General features: G+C 44.7%; 1 protein-coding gene across 1 annotated transcript in view; it reads left to right on the top strand.

The window, feature by feature from the left end:
• The first annotated feature begins 19,644 nt into the window (after positions 1-19,644).
• LOC144594558 (ras-related protein Rab-37-like) overlaps positions 19,645-22,456 on the top strand; it is a 147,123-nt gene continuing 144,311 nt past the window's right edge. The window contains exon 1 of the mRNA XM_078401255.1: positions 19,645-20,170. Coding sequence (XP_078257381.1) covers positions 20,015-20,170 — 156 coding nt within the window. The 5' untranslated portion in view covers positions 19,645-20,014. The remainder of the gene's footprint in view (positions 20,171-22,456) is intronic.

The raw sequence follows: 22,456 nt of genomic DNA, 5'->3' as shown, positions 1-22,456 counted from the left end.
CAATGTCTTTCCCTTCTCCTGCCGTCTTCTCCCGCAGTCAGGTTGTTGTGGTTGCAGGCCGCGCCGGACGGTCCGCAGTGGCCCGAGCCTAAGGCGAGTCGCAGCCGCTCCCGCAGCCTCAGAAGACGGCCGGCTCCGCCGATGATAAGTCGATCCGGGGTGGGCGAACACGCTGCCGCTGTTGCTGCACGTCGGGGCGGTCGTGGCTCCCGACATTGAAGCCCCCGCCCAGCAGAGAAAAATCCCACGGCATATCTTAGGCCGCGCCGGACGGTGAAATGTCCGCGACCTAAGCCCCGCGATCCGGGGCGGGCGAACACGCTGCAGCTGCCGGAGCTCCCGATGTCGGCATCCACGCGGCCCGAGCCTAAGGCGAGTCGCAGCCGCTCCCGCAGCCTCCGAGGACGGCCGGCTCCGCTGATGGTTAGTCCGGTCCGCGGGCTCAGCGAACCGGAGTCCTGGAGGCCGCCAGCTCCAGGAGTTGGGCCGATGGTAGGCCGCAGCAGGAACGGAGACACGGCCCAGAAAACAAAGGTCGGGTCTCCGTTCGGAAGGGACACATATTTACAATTTTACAGTTCCCCCCCTCCCCCCCACATACACACATAGTACACAAACACAAAAACACGACATCACAACTACAATTAAGACAACAAAAACAACAAAAACACAAAGACAAATGGACCGCATGTAAGCCGCAGCTGCTATGGCAGCGCCGCCATTTTGGTCTGTACAGAGTTTGTACGTTCTCCCTGTGTGGGTTTCATCCGGATTCTCTGTTTTCCTTCCACACTCCAAAGATGTTCAGGTTTGTAGGTTAATTGGATTCGGTAAAAATTGTAAACTGTCCCTAGTGTGTAGGACAGTGCTAGTGTACGGGGTGATTGCTGGTCAGCGTGGACTCGGTGGGCCGAAGGGCCTGCTGTATCTCTAAAGTCTAAATCTCTGGAACTTATTCACTTCAGAACCATGCTTGAAATAATAAAAGAAAAGGCCAAACATTTAGATCATTTTAGAGTAGATATTCCTCCATCCCCTATGTGCAGTCACCTTAGCCAAGATCCATCTGTCAGGTCTGTTGTTCCCCTAGGGAAATATTCCATGCCTGGATAATATCCTGCATCCAACAAAGGTAGATTTCTAATCATTAACGAGTCCTCCCTTTTCAGATTGTCCATCGGGTGCGAAGAGGAGTAGGAAAGAAAACTGCAGATGCTGGTTTAAATCGAAGGTAGGCACAAAGTGCTGGAGTAACTCAGCGGGTCAGGCAGCATCTCTGGAGAGAAGGAATGGGTGACATTTCGGGTCGAGACCCTTCTTCAGGCTGATGTCAGGGGAGGGGGCGGGACAAAGATAGGATGTAGTAGGAGACAGGAAGACTAGTGGGAGAACTGGGAAGGGGAGGGGAAAGGGACAAAGGAACTATCTGAAGTTAGAGATGTCAATATGCGAAGATGACTTAATTTCACTCCAGTTCAGACCAGTGGAAGATGCCTTCTTATAATGAATATGTGCACCGGTAACCTTGCGCATTTGACAGAGTCAGGTCTTAGTCCAGTGATGAGGATATCCAGGATGATAGGAGACAAGGCTTTGCTGTACAGACTTGGCACACACACATTCTGGACCCAATTATACTATCTAAATGCACAAACATGACATAGTAACACAATCGTGCACACGCCTTCTCCTTTTCCTACACACCCTGTTGCATGATCCTCTCCTTCCTTCAGTCCCCCCTTCCTACCTTCTATCCCTCGTCTCTCAAATTGCAAGAGTAAAAATGCCCTTCATATGTACTATATTAGGTGTAATATCTCAGGCACGTCCTGAGGTTGCAAGACCTTTTATTATAGATCCAACTTAGAGCCCTTCAACCTGCAGCCAGCCAGCACCCCTCCCCCCCCCCCCTGGCCATTGGCTGTGTTGGTGGCTCTGCCTCTGCCTGATTCCTGCACAGTCTGGGAGACAGGTTTTAAAAATAACATCATGTACCACAAATGGCTCCTGGTTACAGCTTACCCTTGGACTCTTCTTCCTTCAGTCCAACATATTCTAATCTGGGAGAACTTTGCAATTTTATTTTCTCTTGCTCTGCCACCTTTGGGGCAGCACAGTTGGGCAGCGGGTAAAGTTGCTGCCTTACAGCGCCAGAGGCCCATGTTCAATCCTGACTACGGGTGTTATCTGCACGGAGTTTGTACGTTCTTCCTGTGACTGTGGATTTTCTCCGGTTGCTCAAGTTTTCTCCCACATTTCAAAGACGTTCAGGTTTGTAGATTAATTGGCTTCGGTAAAACTGTAAATTTCTCCTAGTGTGTAGGATAGTGCTAATGTACGGGGTGATCGCTGGTCGGCACGGGACTGCCTCTGCACTGTATGTCTAACGTCTCACCTCCAACTTAGTATGTACAGATAGGCCAAAACACAGGACCAGAGGTCCCATTCTTGGCTGACATCTTATTTGCCACTTAAAACATTCCACCCACAGCATAAATTCACCATGGCTGCCCTGTGAACCATCTGCAGAACACACTGCATCAAGTTCGCGGATGACACGACTGTGGTTGGACTCATCTCAGGAGGAGATGAGACAGCCTATAGGGATGAAATCCAAAGGCTGGCAGCATGGTGTTCAGTGAACAATCTGGTCCTGAACTCCTCCAAAACAAAGGAACTTATAATTGACTTTAGAAAAACCAGTGTAGAATACGACCCACTCTACATCAATGGGGTCTGTGTGGAAAGGGTACCCGCTTTCAGGTTCCTGGGTACGCACATCGCAGAGGATCTTACCTGGTCTACCAACACCATCACCACAGTAAAGAAGGCACAGCAAAGACTCCACTTCCTGAGGATCCTCAGGAAAACCAACCTGCAGGAGAAGCTCATGTTGTCCTTCTATCGCTGCTCCATCGAGAGTGTGCTGGCATACTGTATAACCACATGGTATGCCAGCTGCTCAGAAAAGGACAGGAAGGCCCTTCAGAGGGTCATCACGACGGCCCAGAAGATCATCGGCTGCTCACTGCCCTCCCTGGAGCACCTGTTCAGCCTACGCTGCCTCAGTAGAGCAGGCAAAATAATAAAAGATCCATCCCACCCCGGCCACCGTCTGTTTGTTCATCTGCCCTCTGGTCGACGTTTCAGGTCGATCAAATCCCGAACAAACAGACTTAAGAACAGTTTTTACCCCAGGGCCATACGAGAACTGAACACTACCTTTGCACTAGGCAACACCGTTAAAAAATCTTGTACTTAATATAATTGTATTTATGTATTTATTTGTTTTTGCATTTATTGCATATATGTTTGTACGCACCGTCAGGATTGGCTATTTTTTAATTTCGTTGTACTCGTTGCAATGACAATAAATGAATATTATTATTATTATTACTTGGTCTGTACTACTCAACCCCTCCACTAGAAGGAGCAGTGGAGCAAGTGTAATTACAATGCCACCACATCGAGTCATAGAGTGATACATTGTGGAAACAGGTCCTTCGGCCCAACTTGCCCACACCGGCCAGCATGTCCCAGCTACACTAGTCCCACCTGCCTGTGCTTGGTCCATATCCCACCAAACTTGTCCTATCCATGTACCTGTCTAACTGTTTCTTAAACATTGCGATAGTCCCAGCCTCAACTACCTCCTCTGGCAGCTTGTTCCATACACCCACCACCCTTTGTGTGAAAAAGTTACCCCTCAGATTCCTATTAAATCTTTTCCCCTTCACCTTGAACCTATGTCCTCTGGTCCTCGATTCCCCGACTCTGGGCAAGAGACTCTGTGCATCTACCCTATCTATCCTCTCATGATCTTATACACCTCTATAAGATCAACCCTCACCATCCTGCGCTCCAAGGAATAGAGATAATTAATTAATTCATTCATTCATTCATTCATTCATTCACTGTTATCTCAAAGTACAGCACCTCATCTTCCCATTGGGCACATACAAGCTCCACCCCACGAAACCCACACGAGGTTGTTGATCACCATGCGACACTGACTGATGGTCACTGCAGTCCTCATCATTCATGGCTTGTGCTTTTCACACACCCTGCTGACTTCAGGTGAAGCAGAGAAGAAAAACAAAACTAATCACCAGTGGAGAACAGAAGGCCTCCTTTAACAGCTGGATGGATGCTCTGAATGTCACGATTTGCAGCTGCCACTGAGGTCATTGCACTTTCACCAGGTTCATTGCAACTGACTAAAACTAAACAGAGACCTGGCTTCACCTAGAAGTGAGCAGTGCTCTTAATGGTTAACTGCAGAGTGCATGTATTGCATGAATTGGGCATCACATATGACCAGCCGTGCCTTTGTAACTGACTTCTGTAGACACGGTGTTTGACTGATGCAGACAGCAGGGTGGGATATGCTCGGATGGAGTGGGTGGGAGAGCCAGCAACAATTCTTGCACATTGTATTCTTATCAAACGGAAAGAAATATACTTGCATTTGTTAAGCATTTTTCTTAACCTCGGGATGTCCAAAAGCACATTAACAACAATAGCCTCTTTTAGTATGGTCAATAGTGTGGTCCTCGTTGTAATAGAGGACATAAGACACAGCGCAGGGACAGGTCCTTCGCCCTGCAGTGTCTGTGCCAAACATGATGCCATTCATCTCCTCTGCCTGCACACGATCCATATCCCTCCCTTCCATGTGCCGATCTAAAACCCTCTAAAATACCGTCATCGCATCGTATTTCACCACCTCCCCAGGCAGCGTGTCCCATGCGCCCACCAATGTCTGTGTAAAAAACCTGACCTGCATGCCTCCTTTAAATTTCCACCCGCTGACCTAAGGCTGTGCCCTCTAGTCTTTGATATTTCCACCGTAGGAGAAAGAGTCTATCCTATCTATACCTCTCATCATTTGATATACTTCCATCAGATCTTCCCTCAACCTCCAACCAATCAAAGTTTGCCCAAACTCCCCTTAGAGTTAATACCTTCTAATCCAGGCAGCATTCTGGCAAACCTCTTCTGCATCCTTTCTAAAGTCCCCACATCCTTCCTGTAATGGGGTGACCAGAATTGCACAGAATACCCCCAAAGTGTTGATTAACCAAAGTTTTATAAAACTGCAACATGATCTCAAATGATGAAGGTAAGCATACCAAACCACTCTATGGTTTGTATTTGCCACTCTATCTACTTGTGTAGAAAATGTGGCTGCCAACTCCTACAAAGAGAATAATTGGAATGATTACAGTCAGAGAGTGGTGAAGGTGTGGAATTCTCTGCCTCAGAAGGCAGTGGAGGCCAGTTCGTTGGATGCTTTCAAGAGAGAGCTGGATAGAGCTCTTAAGGATAGCGGAGTGAGGGGGTATGGGGAGAAGGCAGGAACGGGGTACTGATTGAGAGTGATCAGCCATGATCGCATCGAATGGCGGTGCTGGCTCGAAGGGCTGAATGGCCTACTCCTGCACCTATTGTCTATTGTCTATTGTCTATTAGATAGTCTGTTTCAGTGACGCTGATTAAGTGATAAAGATCTCCGTGAAACAAGGACAATTGCGCAAATGGAGCTGCCCATCTCTTACATGGAGCTGGATTTAGCATCTCAGAGAGGTTTGGCATCACAGCACTGCAGTGGAGTTTTTTTTAATGTTACTTTAAATTTGTGCAAAACACAAAGTGCTGGAGGAACTCGGTGGATCGAATAGCATCTGTGGAGGGAATCGACAGACGATGTCTAGGATTGGGACCCTTCTTCAGACTGAGGAAGACTTTATTTAGACTTTAAATTTGCGGAATGCCATTTGGATCCACAGCCTTCCGACATCAGCGAGAAATTTCTGCCCACCGGCCAGAATTGAGTACTAGGCCGTGAGAAAGTAAATTCCATCTCAGGCATGGTCTATTTATTTTACAAGCCATTCCCACACACAGGTTAAGGCAGCTGCACAAATGCCATTGCCAGGACAACAAGGGGGACCTAACCCAGGGCTTCCCACCTACAAACAATGAAGGCCCCTCTTATTACTAAACCCCACAGTGTAGTTGCTCAGGCTTCCAAAGACCAAGTCAATCCCACCCCTTGTCATGGGCTGGTGAACAGCGGTTGCCAGGAGACGATGCTGCATGAGAGAAGCTCGGGGAAGGAATGTGATAATTAAATGTAAACTGATACACAGGGTGTGGAGCAAAGGAAGGATTTGCTTGTGAGAATGCAGCTCTTAGCCAGTCTGTCAAGGAACGACATTCGCTCCATTGTCCTCTGCTATGTTTGAATATAACTAAATCATTTTGGAGAAAAGAGCTGGTGTCAAGGGCCAGAGCTGTAAATCAAGGAGCCAAGAACAGATAGAATCAATAAAATTGACCCTATTGGTTGAGAGAACGCTAAACTAGAAAAGTAACTCCACTGCTGTCCAATTGACTGTGCCTGAACCCCTCTGTCAGTGGATCATCAACTTCCTGACGGACAGGAAGCAGCATGGGAGGCTGGGAAAGCACATCTCGGACCCGCAGACCCTCAGCATTGGAGCACCGCAAGGCTGCGTACTCTCCCCTCCCCTTTACTCTCTCTACACCAACGACTGCACCTCCACAGACTCCTCTGTCAAGCTTCTCAAGTTTGCGGATGACACAACCCTGATTGGACTGATCCAGGATGGGGAGGAATCTGCCTACAGACAGGAAGTGACACAGCTGGCGTCCTGGTGCCATCGCAACAACCTGGAGCTCAATGCTCTTAAGACAGTGGAATTGATAGTAGACGTTAGGAGAGCTCCCCCTTCCCTCCCCCACTCACCACCAACAACACCACAGTCACATCTGTGGAGCTATTTCAGTTCCTTGGAACCATCATCTCCAAGGACCTTAAATGGGGAGCCTTCATCGACTCCGCAGTCAAAAAGGCCCAACAGAGGATGTTCTTCCTGCGGCAACTGAGTAAACACAATCTGCCACAGGCAATGATGGTCTAATTCTGTACTGCCATCGTAGAGTCTAGCCTCACCTTCTCCATCATGGTCTGGTTCGGCTCAGCCACCAAGCATGACATCTGGAGGCTGCAACGAATCGTTCGATCAGCTGAGAAGGTTGTTGGCTGCAACCTTCCCCCCATTAATGAACTGCACACTGCAAGGGCCAGGAAGCGAGCGGGCAAGATCGTCTCTGACCCCTCTCACCCTGGCCACAAACTCTTTGAAGTACTTCCCTCTGAAAGGCAACTCCGGATTGTCAAAGCCGCCACAGCCTGACATAAAAACAGCTTTTTTTCCACGAGTAGTAGCTCTACTCAATAACCAAAAGTCTGTAGCCTCTTTTTGCTCTGGTTTATTTCACTCACATGTTTAAACTATAATGTTTTATTCTAAATGTTTTAATGTTTTATGCTTTATTCTTAATTGTTTACTGTATGTTCGTGGTGTTACTTGCGAGCGGAGCACCAGGGCACATTCCTTGTATGTGTACATACTTGGCCAATAAACTCAATTCAGTGCAATGCCTCAGTTCATGCATACTGCTCCATTCCCAGACTGCCCTTTGGTAAATCTGATCACCTGGCTGTGCTTCCACTACCAGCTTACCAGCAGACACTGAAGTGGGGAGATGGATACAGAAAGTCGTGCAGTGCTGGTCCGAGAAAACAGCTGGTCCGAGAGAACACTCCGTGACTGCTTTGTGTCAGTGGACTGGTGCATATTCAAGCAATCTACAACTAACCTAGACGATGTGCCACTCCTGTCACAGACTTCACCAGCGAATGGGTACAATTGACTTGAATGCAGCATTCAAGTCAAACGATCCCAAGCAGTACAAGAAATCTGTCTACAACCTTCATGGGGCCATTAAGGATGCCAAGTGGGAATTCAAGCTGGAGTCTTGAGGCAATAGCACGGATACCCCCAAGGTAGTGGCAAGGCTTGCACATTACAACTGGCCACATTCCATCTACACTTCACGCTGCCTCAGAGAAGCAGCCAACATAATCCCACCCCGGCCATTCCTTCTCCCTGCTCCCATCCAGCAGAAGGTACAGAAGTGGGTGTAGGATAGTGTTGGTGTGCGGGGATCGCTGGTCGGCGCGGACCCATGGGCTGAAAGGCCTGTTTCCGCACTGTGTCTCTAAACTAAACTAATCAGACATTTTCTTCAAAGAGCCTGCATATGTAAAATGGGGTGAATGGACTCCACTGTGCTATAGAAGCACCAGCACACACCATCAGAACTGCACAAAGAGCATCGAGGCTCCAGAACTTATTTTGCAGAAGAATCTCCTCCCCTTGCTTCCGAGTTTATCAGAGCAGGAAGGTAGGTTGGTGAAGGTTCAGAAACATAGCTGTTCCAGCTTCAGAGCAGTACTGAGAGCTCTGGGCAAATTATATTTTACACTTTGCTGGAGTTTTGGCAATTTTACAGAGGAGTGTTTTATTATATAATCAAAAAATTCTACAAAAAAAATAACCTCTGCTTCATCAGCCTTGGTGTGAAGCCTAATAAATGTCCTGTTTGCTTTTTTTGCTTTGAGAGCTCTTTTCTGAGTTAAACTCCCAAAAGATTTCTACTTGTAATATTTTCTTGATAATTATTTTTTCCTAACAGAGACATCTCTAATCTCCTTCTAACAAACAATCCAGAGTAATAATCAATGCCATCACATTTTTCCGATGCTGTTATCACTGAAATGTCAGATCCAGTCATCTTATTGTAGATGCCCTGTCATATTAAGTTGATGAAGAGATTTCCACCAGAATTCTTTTTCAAATTCATTCATTTTATGAATGTGGGTGTCACTGGCTGGGCTTACATTTATTGCCCATGACAAACCACCCTTGTGAAGCTGATCAGCCTACTTAGCCCTGGTGATGGTGCCCACAATGTTCTCGGAGAGGCAGTTTCGGAATGATGAAGGAACGGCGATGTATTTCCAAGTCAAGATGGTGTGCAGTTTGGAAGGGGACCTATGGGTGGTGGAGGCTGCAGGTTTAGGAGCTGTGAACGGCATAGTTCACTTGGGTAACTGCAGTGCATTTTGCAGATGGTTCATACTGCAGCAACCATGCACCAGTGGAAAGGGGAATTCAAGTTTAGTGTGTGGATCGCGTGCAAATCAAGTGAGCTGCATTTCCTGGGTAGTGCTGCAAATCTTGTGGGTTGTTGGAACTGCACTCATTCAGGCTGGTGAAGAGTATTCTATCACGCTCCTGCCTTGAGCCTTGCAACTTAAATTTTATAGATCTTCAATTTTAGTAATTAATTAATATCTCTGAATATCAGCAACACGGCATTGACAGATTTGACAGCAGGAAGAGCTCTTCACCCAACAGCAACAGTGCACGTGGTGTTTGGACTTCATCGTTAGATTTGAAGATGTGGAAGGCCGGGGAGGTTAGATCTTCACATCCCACCATAGGGAAATGTTGGCGTTACCAACGGTAATTCAAACAGCGGCCCTGTCCATCACATTACACAAGTTTAATGGTGCAGAGAGGAGAACCTGTGGTATCCCAAACCAGGGACAATTCACAATTTTTACCGAAGCCAATGGATCTACAAACCAGTACGTCTTTGGATTGTGGGAGGAAACTGGAGCTCCCAGAGAAAACCCACGCAGTCACGGGGAGAAAGTACAAACTCCGTACAGATAGCACCCGTAGGCAGGATCGAAACCGGGTCTCTGGCGCTGTGAGGCAGCAACTCTACCATTGTGGCACTGTGCCGCTTATACCTCGTGTCTCTCCAAATGATTTAAGACCCATCCATTGTATTTGGAGGGCTGTCGCTGCTTTGCAGTCAATTAGCACACAGCAAAGTCGCACAAAATGCCAGTGAGAAGAAACACCACGCCATCTGTTTTGGAGATATCAGTGAAAGGATGAAAATTCTCTGTTATTCAAGTATCGTCACGGGGTACTGTATAGCTGCCAGAGAAAGCTGATGGGTTTAAGCAAAGAGACAGAATCATTACTCTTCTAAAAAACAGCTTGAACTTGTAACACAGCGGCTTATTACCAGCCAAGTTGGATCACAGAGAACTCTAGATATTCATTGCATCACTGGTTCTCAATTCCCACAAAATAAAATGTTTTCATGACATTAAGGTACAAAATGGAGGGTCAGTCTGCTACAGCATGGATTTAATCTGATGTTGTTGGGTTAAAATAAATTATTACTATTGCATATCAGGATTTCTCTATCTCTGTATCCCTTACTGTATCTTGAACACATGAGATGGAGCATGATTCGGCACCAAATTCACATTGTCTCTCATTGGAATGCTTACTGATAACGATGGGAGGTTTACTCTCTGTCACCCATGTTTTATCTGGGTTCTGCTTTCAACATTAGCTCTGAATAAACATTACTTTTATCCCGTTGGGTTGACATTCACAGGTGGTTCTTATCTGACAAAAACAGTCTTTGCACAAGGAATCTCTGGATAATGTCCAAGGATGTAACCTTGAGTGACGAATATTTCCTCCAATCCCGAGACCAAACGAACCCTCTATCTGGAGGACACAGCCTGCAGTTAATATCCTAGTGACGTTCCCATGAGTAGCTTCCTGTTAGGTGAGAGGCATTTAATATTGCGGCACACAGGACATTTTCTTTATCTTCGCATCCTACATAGAACAGGACAGAACAGGAACAGGCCTTTCATCCCGCAATGTTTGTGCCAATCACAATGCCACTTTAAACTCAACCTATCTGCCTGCACATCATCGGTATCCATTCATTCGCTGCCTGTTCTTGTGCCTGTCTGAATGCTTCTTAAGTGTTGCCATTGCATGTGTCCTCTTGCAGTGCATTCCAGGTTTTGACTTTTGACTATCTACCTTGTATCTCCACACTGACCCGCCTCTCTCTGTGAAAAAACGAACTTGACCTGTAATTCTTCCTCCTCTCACTTTAAACAAATGCCTTCTGTTCAGGAGTCAAAGTCCAGAATGTTTATTTGTCATGTGTACTGGCAACAGATTCTTTCTTGCTGCAACCCCATGGGCTATTAACCCCACAGGACATGAATAAATACGTAATAATCAATAATACAATAAATGAATAGCAGTAAGGCTGGATAACCATAATAGTGCAAAAACAAAGTCCGCTGTGCAGACAAAGACGCAGCCCGTAGAAGAATTTAGGTGTTGAGGTAGTGATTAGTATTATGTGGCGTTCAGGAGCCTGATAGTTGCTTGGACAAAAGTGTTCTTGAACCTGATGGTCATGTGTCCTGTACCTTCTTCCCAGAGGTGGTAGAAAAATGAGAGCTAGGCCAGGGTGATATGAATCTTTGATAAAACATTTGGCTACATTTTTGAGGCAGAGCCTCATATAGATCCTTTCAATTGTGGGTAGGGGGGGGGGGGGAGGTATGTGGGAGGTCAATATTTATCATGGACTGGGCAATGTCTACCACTCTCTGTAGCCTTCTTTATCCTGGGTGTTTGTTACCAATGGAGGCTGGGATGCAACCAGTGAGTGTTCTCTCCAAAGAACACCTGTGGATGCTTGATAAAGTATTTGGCGACTTACCAAATCTCGCCAATCTTCGCAGGAAGTAGAGGCATTAATGAGCTTTCTTTGTGATTGTACCAATGTGCCAGGACAGATCTTCAGAGATATGCATGCCCAGGAACTTGAAGCTGTTGATTCTCTCCACTGCTGTCTTCTAGATGGAAGCAGGTTCATGGATACCTGCCTTTCTCTTCTTGAAGCCAACAATCAGCGCCTTGGTCTTGCTAATGTTGAGAACAACATTGTTGTTCTGGCACCATATCAATCTCCCTCCAGTACTCTAACTCATCATTATTTGGCATTTCTATACTGAGAAAAAGATTTTGACTATCTACCCTGTACCTTCACAATGTTTAGAGCGTACTGTACTCCTCTTTACACTGCTCCTTTGTGGATAAAGTTTAATAAGTCAAGCATCCATAAACTTAAGGTTGCCTATAATGACTGCATGCGCATATTGCTTAGAAAGCCAAGGTGGTGCAGTGCAAGTGAACTGTTTTGTAGTGCAGGAGTCAATACGTTTCATGCCCTGTTGAGGAATCTCATGTTTAAATTTATATGCCGATTGAATGGTTCTCAGAATTCCATCATTGTGCTGCTGGTAAATCCTGGTTTCAGTGCCGTGAGATGCCTGTCACCTATGTGGAAACATTGGTATTGTTGCCTTTTTTAATTTAATTTAATTTTATATGTATATACTGTGTACTGTATGTGTATTCTAATGGACCATGAGTCTGCTTAATAAATTTAATAATAATAATAATGACCATCTATCCCACCTAGGCCACTCAAAATGTTGTAAACTTCTACCAGGTCGCCCCTCAGCCTCCCACGTTCCAGAATCTTATTTAATTCTACCACTAAAGACAACGCTTAAAGCCCTGTCAGTAACCTCATGGCCGGTAAGTGGCACTGTAAGTCCTGGCACTGATGAGCAATAATTAGCCTTTCAGTAAGGGTCTACTGTCTGCTCTCAGCTTTACCCCAATTGACAGTCTAGGGTCCAATCTTCAGACTCTCCGAATGGTTTAAGACTTAAGTCAGTGGCTGCTGAACAAAAGATCATGATATGGAATCATGGCCAGAGTCAGGTTTGAAACCCCATCCTCGTCCACTCCCATTCCCAGAGACTTTTTCATTGTTGAAAGGCACAGTATTGAAACAGGCCCTTCGGCCCACCGTCCACATTGACCATCAGTCAGCATTCACACGAGTTCGATGTTGTCCCACTTTTGGATCCACTCAAGATTAGGGGCAATTTTACAGAGGCCAATTAACCTAGAAACCCGCACGTCTTTGAGATATGGGAGGAAACTGAAGCACCCGGAGCAAATCCTCACAGTTACAGTGCAATCTCCACATAGATCTTTGGCAGGAGCATTATAATGACGCCTGATGACTTGATTATGGGAATGTAGAAGTATGAATGCTGAGAGCACACATCGTAGTAAGCTTGCCTCACACCCAGATACCAGGTTACAAGGTTTTCTTCACTGTTACGGGCAGAGCTTTGGTCGTTGACAATTTGGTAAAATGAGAAAAGACATAAAAGATAAAGTGATGTGTGTGCCAGCAGATTAAGTGCCTCTCACCTAACAGAACTAATTATGAAGATCAGCATGTATCCTGGATCCCCATGCAATAACTCAGTTCGGTTTAGTTTATTGTCACTTGTACCGAGGGTACAAGCCACCGGCATCCACAAAGACTCTTCACACCCCTGCAACAGTCTGTTCGAACTTCTACCATCGGGCAGACGATACAAGGCCTTCTACGCCCGCACCTCCAGACTCAGGAACAGCTTCATCCCCAGGGCCATAGCTGCTATGAACCGGTCCTGCTGAGTCGGATGGTCACATCGCACAATGATCCGGCACAGATCTACTTGCACTTTATTCTGTTTTAAAACTGTTACAATTTGTTTCATTGGGTTGTTTAAATTACTACTGACTAGCTAATTAAATTATCGCATCGTATGGGAGGCGCATTCCCAATCTCGTTGTACCCCTGTACAATGACAATAAAGATATATTGTATTGTATTGTATTGCATTGTATGGTGAAAAGCTTGTTGTTGCATGTTATCCAGTCAGCGGAAAGACAATACATGATTACAACCTATCCATTTACAGTGTGTAGATACATGATAAGGGAATAACGTTTAGCGCAAGGTAAAGCCAGTAAAGTCCGATCAAAGACAGTCTGAGAGTCACCAATGTGGTAGATAGTCACCCAAAGCAATTCTAGAATGATCCAGTTCTCCCTGCAAATCCAGGAGTTAACCAGTCAATCCATGTAACCAATGGCTTAATGACTTATTAACTGCAGGAGGCTGTTTTTACACAAGAAGATCTCAATAAATAATTCACCATCCTTTAGGTCCAACACTGAATTACTTCTTACTGTTTCACATAATGGCATAACAGCAGGGTGGAAGGTTTTTCATTAAATAATGAAAATTCACAGCTCTTTCAAATAAATGTGCGATTTAGGGCACTGTGTAATTAAACCACAGGTCATTAGCTCTTAGTTTCACCGTACTCCCTGCGAAGTGAACTAGTATTAGGAGTGTAGTCTTGCCTGCAGTTTGTCTGCCATGGGTGGAAGTTGATGAGAGTTCTTCCTTCCAGTGGATATTCAGTGATCCTCTGTGGAAAGTGTGTTGGGGTAGGAGGAGGGGACAACAGACTCCTGGTTAACTGTGTTGATGGCAGCAGACATGAGGACCAAACCCTGGGTGCCCAATGCAATGGTAAATGCATAAATGAGAGGGATGGGCAGTTAGGGTAGAGAAGTAAGAAAGGGCGAGGAAGAGATGAGAAGTCAATGGAAGGATTAAGGGCCTGTCCCACTTAGGCGATTTTAAGGCAACTGCTGGCGACACTGAAATAACAAAAAATGTTAACTGTCTCTCTCTTGCTATTTTTATCATGTTAAATATTTTGTGCCTACAACAGCATGAGACAAGAAGTAAACGTTGATAATGTTGGAACCTAATATCTTGAAGCATGTTTTAATCATTGGGATAAGTTTAAGTCCCTCAGTCACTTAATGTTGCTTTGCTACTCAGTTAGATTTCTACTCAGTTAGACTCGCTTATTATTTTCCATCATATCCAGTAAGATGAGTTCCAGGATTTTCCTTTCAATCAGCATCAGGCTGACAGGCTGGTAGCTCACCGTTTTCTCCCTTCTTCTTAAAAGGTGGCATTGATAATGTTTTGTTAACTAAAGGTTGTAAGTGATTATAGGTGTAAGGAATATTTAAACCATAACGAGTTAGACCATGGTTCAGTCTAATTGAAATGCAGAACACACTTGAGGACAAAATGGTCTATTCACTGCCAACCTTTGTACATTTCTGCATTCCGGACCTGAAAGAGTTGAACTATGGGAACAGACTGAATAACATTGACTTGTATTTAAGCAAGAGATGAACCTATTCAGATGTTTAATATAATGTAAGCATTTGATGGCCTAGGTACAGGGAAATTATTTAGTCTGCTAAAGGAACCCAGTATTTAAAAATTATAGTTGGGTCTCTCAATAAAGAATCGGGAAACACTTTTCACGTAAATGGGGAGTGTAAATATGAAATTCTCTTCTCCAAAAAGGAGGATGGGGACCATTGGACCGTGTGAAACTGTGACCACTCCTGCAGGCACGGGTTGGCTCATTGGGGACCTGCTGTTTCAAATGTTAACAGTGTTGTATTTGAGTGCATATTTTGTTCAAGTGCATGTTCTTTACACAGAGATTGGTGGGTTCATGGAAAGAGTTGCCAGGGGACATGGTGGAAGCAGATATGATAGCAACATCTGAATCTGAATCTGGATTACCTTTATTGTCATTCAAAATGAATTGAACGAAAATCATTTGCCACGCAGCCACAACAGTACAGAGTAAATGACACAAGACACACAATTTTAACACAAACATCCATCACAGTGACTGGCACATGAGCAGGCAAGGGATAGAGGGGCGGAAGGGATTAGTTTAAAGTGCCGTTGTGGTCAACATAGGCATGGTGGGTCAAAGAGCCTATTTTAATGCTGCACTGTTCTGTTCTATGTACTTTACTTCTCCAAGTTATATGTATTTTATCTCTCCTCCCCTTCAATCTTTTTCTTCCCTCACATATCCTCCTCCCCGTGTCTCCCCATCTTTCTCTCTCTCTCCTTGCCTCACTTCTCTTTCCAATGTTACTCTCCCCTTCACCCTTTCCCCTCACCTCCCCTCATGCTTCCTCTCTTACCTTCCCTCCTCCGTTGATTTCCAACTCCTTCCTCTGCAATCCAACTCCTCCCTCGCCCAAGGAAAACAAATTAACTACTTTTTTTTAACAGCTTAAAGAAATGCAACGTTTCATTTGGCCCAGTAGTTTGTTTTTGTTTTGGAGTAAGCAAGTGTGGAATGAAATCCTATAATCAGCATTTTTCATTTAATTCATGCTGACTGTTCCATATATAGAGGTCGCTGCACTTGTCTGATGAAATGTCAAGCTGACAGCGCTGCTATGTTGGACAAATGACTGCATAGCAGTTCGGGCAGAGAGGTCTTCCTACATTCACCCTCCAACTAGCACTACAACCACAGATTGACAGATTTCTGTAGGGCGACACAATGTGGTAGAGTTGCTGCCTCACAGCGCCAGAGACCCAGATTCAATCCTGACCTCGGGTGCTGACTGTGTGGGGTTTTCGACATTCTCCCTGTGACTGCGTAGGTTTCCTCCGGTTTCTTCCCACATCCCAAAGGTGTGCGGGATTGTAGGTTAATTGGCCTCTGTAAATTGCTCCTAGAATGTAGGGAGTGGATGTGAAAATGGGATAACATAGAACTAGTATGGACAGGTGATCAATGGCCGGTGTGGCCTCGGTGGGCCGGTGGGGCCTCGGTGTTCCTCAACAGCTAAAATAAAATTGCTCATCCAAAATATTGCTTTACCCCATTACTTCACACATGGGGAAGGGAAACAGTCAGATATTTTGCATTCTTGAAAGCCCTGAAGCTGGTAATCTGATTTCATGGGAAATGAACCTTAGTTCAGTTTAGTTTAGAGATACAGCACAGAAACAGGCCCTTCGGCCCACCGAATCCACACCGACCAACAATCCCTGCACAATAACACTGTCCCACACAGAGTAGGGAAAATTTACACATTTACCGAAGCCAATTAACCTACAAACTTGTACGCCTTTGGAGTGTGGAAGAAAACTGGAGCAAACCCATGCAGGTCACGGGGAAACTCCATACAGACAGCGCCCATGGTCAGGATCGAACCCGCGTCTCTGCTGCTGTAAGGCAGCAACACTACCGCTGTGCCACCAATTATTTTTTTTACTGTGCCAGTAATAAATATATGCAAATACATGCTATATATATATATATATATTTATGCATATGCACAATAAATATACATAAACATATGAACATAATAATATGAATGGACAGGTGGAATTAGGCATTCTTGAAGGTTGGAACTCCATGACAAGCCACATCCAGTTCCTTCAAGCCGCTCCAATTCCCAATGCTCACATCTCAGAACGGCAAGAAAACATAAAATAAAACAGGGAGAATGGGGAAAAATAAAATCCCATACCAATCTGCACGAGGCAATTAACGTCAGACTAGATCACATGGAAGATATACTATCTTTAAACTATGTGCTATCATTGCATGGAAACTGATCTTGACATAATGTGTTCTTTATTGTGAACTGATCCAATATGTTCTTGTGGAGAATTATCATTCTTCTCCCAGCACCAATTCTGCTTAGAATCCAGTCTATGAGTACATCGTCTAAATCATGATTTCTTGTACTCGTTAATGTATGAATCTAGAATAATCACTCAACAGGCTCACTCTCCAATCATTTAACTATTTCACAAACCTGGGTTAGTTTTCTTCCAGGCCTATACTGCTCTAAAGTAAATAGACTAATCCATAAGCCTGTCCAAGTCGCTGACATTCTTTAAAAAGAGAATAATTCTTGTAACTCCCATTTGGACCTTTGCCTGTCAGGTGAGCAGACCAAGAGTGACCTGTCAAAATAATGTCATTTGCTTTGAGCCAAGTCCCTCTATTACTGCAACCAATAACCCATTGACTTGAGATAGTTTCTCTACATTGACCAAACAACCTTTGGTGTTTTGTGCACATTCACACAATTTTTTATTAAATTCTCAACCTTTACTCTGCATTATTCCCTGCTAATGATATGTGGACCTTGCATTAGTCCACCCAGCATGCATGACACAATGTAGACACAAAGGACTGTGAATTCTGGTTAATACACAAAGGACACAAAGTGCTGCAATAACTCAGCAGGTCCGGCAGCATCTCTGGGGAACATGGATATGTGATGTTTCGGGTCAAGACCCTTCTTCAGACTGATTGTAGGGGGGGGGGGGGAGAGGAGAGCTGGACAAGATGAGAGGCAGTACTAAGCGTGGAAAGCAATAGGTTGACAGGTGTGAGAGGGGTTTTGGTAGGCAGGTAGTTGGAATAAAGGGCAGAGGTAAGAATAGTAGGTGTGCGACAGGTTTGAAGAGTTGTGGATTGTGAAACCGGTGGGAGGAAAATATGTGGGAGTACAGGTGGGGCACATGAGGGAGGGGGGTAAATAGAGGTTTCCTAAAATTGGAGAATCAACGTTCATGCTGTTGGGTTGCTGCTATTCTAATTGGCGAGTGGCCTCACTCCGGCCCAGGACTGCATGCATTTTTAAAAAAAAATTCTAAATTCCTTTCCATCCCGAGGGCACTTCTAAAACTTCATAGACAATTAACTATTGACAAAACGTGGTTAGTTCATAAGTTCATAACTGATAGGAACAGAATAGGCCATTCAGCCCATCACCCAATCCACCATTCAATCATGGCTGATCTATCTTCCCCTCTCAACCCCATTCTCCTGCCTTCTCCCCATAACCCCTGACACCCATACAAATCAATCTAGGTTGTTCATGGAGCAGTGACATTCATTCTGCAGCTACGGGTTCAGAAACAACCGGTATTGATTGACCTGCAAGCACATGCAAGTCATCGTCAGCTTGAAACTCTAGCTATGTAATATGTGTCCGTCAGCAATAACTGCAGCGATTGAAAATGTAGTTACAATAGTTCACTTGGGACTGAAACTAGCCTGGATTGATGAATCGTCCGTCTTTCTTACTCCACCAGGTGGGGCACAATACTTGGCTTCTTTCTCCCAAGTCTCACCAGCAGGTCAAATTAACATGGAAGGAAGTGATAAAGAAATACACGTGAGAACCAACCAGTTACATATCTGGAGAAAAATAGTTGACAGATTTGGTGAGAAGGTGGGTTGAAACTGATGACCTTTTTAATTGTTTAAAAAAAGTGGTAACATTCAGAAACAACCGGGATTGACTGACTCCCAAACACATGCAAGTCATCATCAGCTGGAAACTTGGCGTTGGAAAGCTTTGCAATGCTCCCGAGAAACCAAAACCTTTGTGAAGGACGGCCGGGACAATCCGTCAGGCGTTCCTTTCGCCGCTGTGCCAATTGCCTGGCATCCATTCGTCCTATGCCCTCAGTTACGTATTTGACATTCAGGGGCTCCAGAAAAATCTGTAAAACCATGTCTGTGAGAACTACAAGGGTGGCCACATCCCACTGCCCTCCGAAAATAAAAACTATCTCACCAGCACCTGACCAAAAGTTGGCAAATTGCAATATTTATCTCAATACGAAATTGTTTAGGAATCTGGGTTAAAGGCGGGACATATTCTGGGCTGCTCGTGGCTCCGTTAAGCCAGAGAAAGCAAATGACTCATTCTGCGGTTAAAAAAAATCATGAGGCTACTCTAAAGCCCAGCTTGCCGGTATCATTGCCCGTTGTCATTCTGTACAGCTCTGTGCACCGAGTCCATGCGCCAGGACTCCATTCATAAAACCCTGGGCGCTTCCAATTCTGCACTATTCCAAACTGCGCTATCACTACAAACAAACAAAAGTGCGTGTGGAAATCCGCATTGACCAGCAACATTGTGCACCTTTAAACTTCGGCTCTGGGGTGCGCAGCTGATTGTGAGGGGGTGGGGCGAGGAGGATCCCTGGACGATTTTTTGGGTTGGGCAATATCAAGAATATTTGCGTCGTACGTCAGTGCGCCTTTCATTTCCCCCCCTGTGATGGGGAGGAGTTGGAGCGGTAGACGCCGGAGGATTGAAGGCGGTTGCTTCACGGTGCTGAACTGGGAAAGCCTGAGCCTCGACTGGTCTCTCTTGCCACTTCCGGACTACCAGCCACTTCCACTGTCTAGTGGTCGCTTTGCAGACAGGCGCAACTTCAGGGCTGAAAGTGAAAGGAGGTGGAGCTGGCCGCGGTGCTGAAACGTCTTCAGGAGCTCTCCATTGTGCTGAACCGCACGGCCAGCAGCGGGTGGAACATCGGAAACCGCGGCTGTCCCCGGTGCTGAAGGTGGTTCTGGCTGGGGACTGTCCTTCCAGCCGGCATCAAGGTCTTCGCTCAACACTTGCCGCTTGCCCCTGAAGATCACGAAGCGATGGAACCAAGGCTAGAGTTCCAGAGTGCCCCTGATGGGGAGGTCTATTGCCCAGACAGTGCTTACGGATCTTCTGTGATGGACACAGACACGGAAGAGAGCCACACGCCGTCCTCCAACAATGTTACTCACTACAACGAGGAACTGATGCATAAGGCGAGTTCTTTACTATTTGAAACACAGCAATTTGTTCTATTAGAGAGAGTGTCTCTAACGTAATAAAACATCCCAAGGTGCTTAAGGGAATTCTTCTAGCAGCGGAAATAGAACAACATTTGGTAAATCATCAATTCTCTAGCACATAGAACAGAAAGTACAGACGAAAATTAATAAGATTAATATATGGCTAAAACACTATGCACGAGAGCATATTAGCGGGTGTCATAAGAGAGAACCAAACATCTTTAGAAAACGATAGTCAGGGAAAGTTAGGTCTAATTTCAAGATCAATAAATGGAAACCAGAAGGGGTTAAATGGACAGAGTGTTTTAAATCAGTGTTCACTGCAGAAAAGGATGTTTTCGGTGTCCCGGTGAAGGTGAAGACAGCAGATGGGGATGGGCAGGATAAAAAAAGATTTAAGAGAGTTGCTTCAGGGAAATCCAAATTGGTTGGGACATTTTCTAGATAGTTGAGGAAGATGAGTTAACTATATCTTGTATTTATTCACAAAATGCTGGAGTAACTCAGCAGGTCAGGCAGCATCTCAAGAGAGAAAGAATGGGTGACGTTTCAGACTGAAGAAGGGTCTCGACCCGAAACATCACCCATTCCTTCTCTCCTGAGATGCTGCCTGACCTGCTGAGTTACTCCAGCATTTTGTGAATAAATACCTTCGATTTGTACCAGCATCTGCAGTTATTTTCTTACACTAACTATATCTTGTATTCTTATTCAAATATAAGCGAGTTTTGCTTTACTGTGCACTATAACATTATCATGTTATACCCCTCTTCAAAAAGGGAGGTAGGGGATAAACCCAACAACTGAAGGTCAGGCACTCAACACAAATAGTTGGGAAAACATTGAGCGAGTAATGTGGGACAAAATGATTTATCACTTAGAAAAGTAAAGAACAGCCAGTAAGGAATTGTGAAAGATAAAGTTTCTTAGGCAAAACTGATGGGATTATTTGACAAAGTAAAGGAAATAGTGACTGACAGAAATGTTATGGCCTTTGAAAGGGGATTCAATTAATAAATATCATGGTATAATTAGCGGAATCAAGAGATATGGGGAGAAAGCAGGAAAGGGGTACTAATTTAGGATGATCAGCCATGATCATATTGAATGGCGGTGCTGGCTCGAAGGTCCAAATGGCCTACTCTCGCAACTATTTTCTATGTTTCAATGTTCCTAATAAGCAGCGGGGTGTGGAAGATTAATGATGCAGTGGCAGCACAGTAACAGGATGACTAGGAGGCAGGAAGCAAAGAACAGTAGATGACAAATTATTCTGGTGGAAATACAGAGTGATCACCCAAGGGGTCAGTGTAAGAAAACTGCAGCTTTGATATATCCTACTTACCTGTCCCTGGATAGCACATGGAAGAGGAAATGTAACACAGAGATATATACCCGAATTTCAGAAATGTGTATGGGGTGGTGAATGGGAAGCGATGTAAACCAAATGGAGAGTCAAGGAACTTCAGGTGCTGGTTTACAAAAAAAGACACTAAGTGGCGGAGTAACTCAGTGGGTCATGCAATGGGTCTGCCTGACCCGCTGAGTATCTCCAACACTTTGTGTCTTGTAATGTGAAATCAATTATGGATTTAAAAGGTGCAAGAAATGGCAGTCCCAAGCATTCATATACAGTGAATTTCGAAGGCAGCAAGAGGAGTTGATAAGATGTTAGGAAAAGTCCAGACAGAAACTCAAGCAAAACATTAGGAATGTAAAGAAATCTGTCTCAATCATTTCTCATTAGGTAGGAAGTTTAAGTAAAGGATTGCTATTTCCATGAGAGACAAAGATAGCCTTACAAAACATGCACACATCCTCAAAAAAGGCATGTTTGAGAAACCGTTAAGAGATTTATGGAGAAATCTAGGGCAAACATGCATATTACCCCATTTATATTGCAATACCAAGGTTATCACGGATGCTTCATACACATGACAGCACAGAAAGCTTGCCAAATACATATTTTGTCAGTGTAATTCCAATGAATCAGCCAAAGCAGAATTTAATAAATGTTTAATTACATGAATTTACGATGTTAGTTTTTGTGAAAGGTATATCATGTTCGACCAACTTACTAAAGTTCTTTGAAGAAGTAACATGTTAAGTAATATAAAGGTGAACTTTTTAGGTTTACTTCCAAAGGCATTTGGCAAGGCATTGCAGAAAATAAAAGATTATGGTGTACGAGGTAACATATTGGGCTGGAGAGAAGATTCTGGCTAACAGAAAATATAGACTAGGTACTAGGCCTTCTTC

This window comes from Rhinoraja longicauda, chromosome 6, assembly GCF_053455715.1.
Source record: "Rhinoraja longicauda isolate Sanriku21f chromosome 6, sRhiLon1.1, whole genome shotgun sequence".
In the NCBI taxonomy this organism is placed as follows: domain Eukaryota; kingdom Metazoa; phylum Chordata; class Chondrichthyes; order Rajiformes; family Arhynchobatidae; genus Rhinoraja; species Rhinoraja longicauda.
The sequence above is the reverse complement of the archived record's forward strand: the minus strand, read 5'-3'. Positions and strand labels throughout refer to the sequence as shown.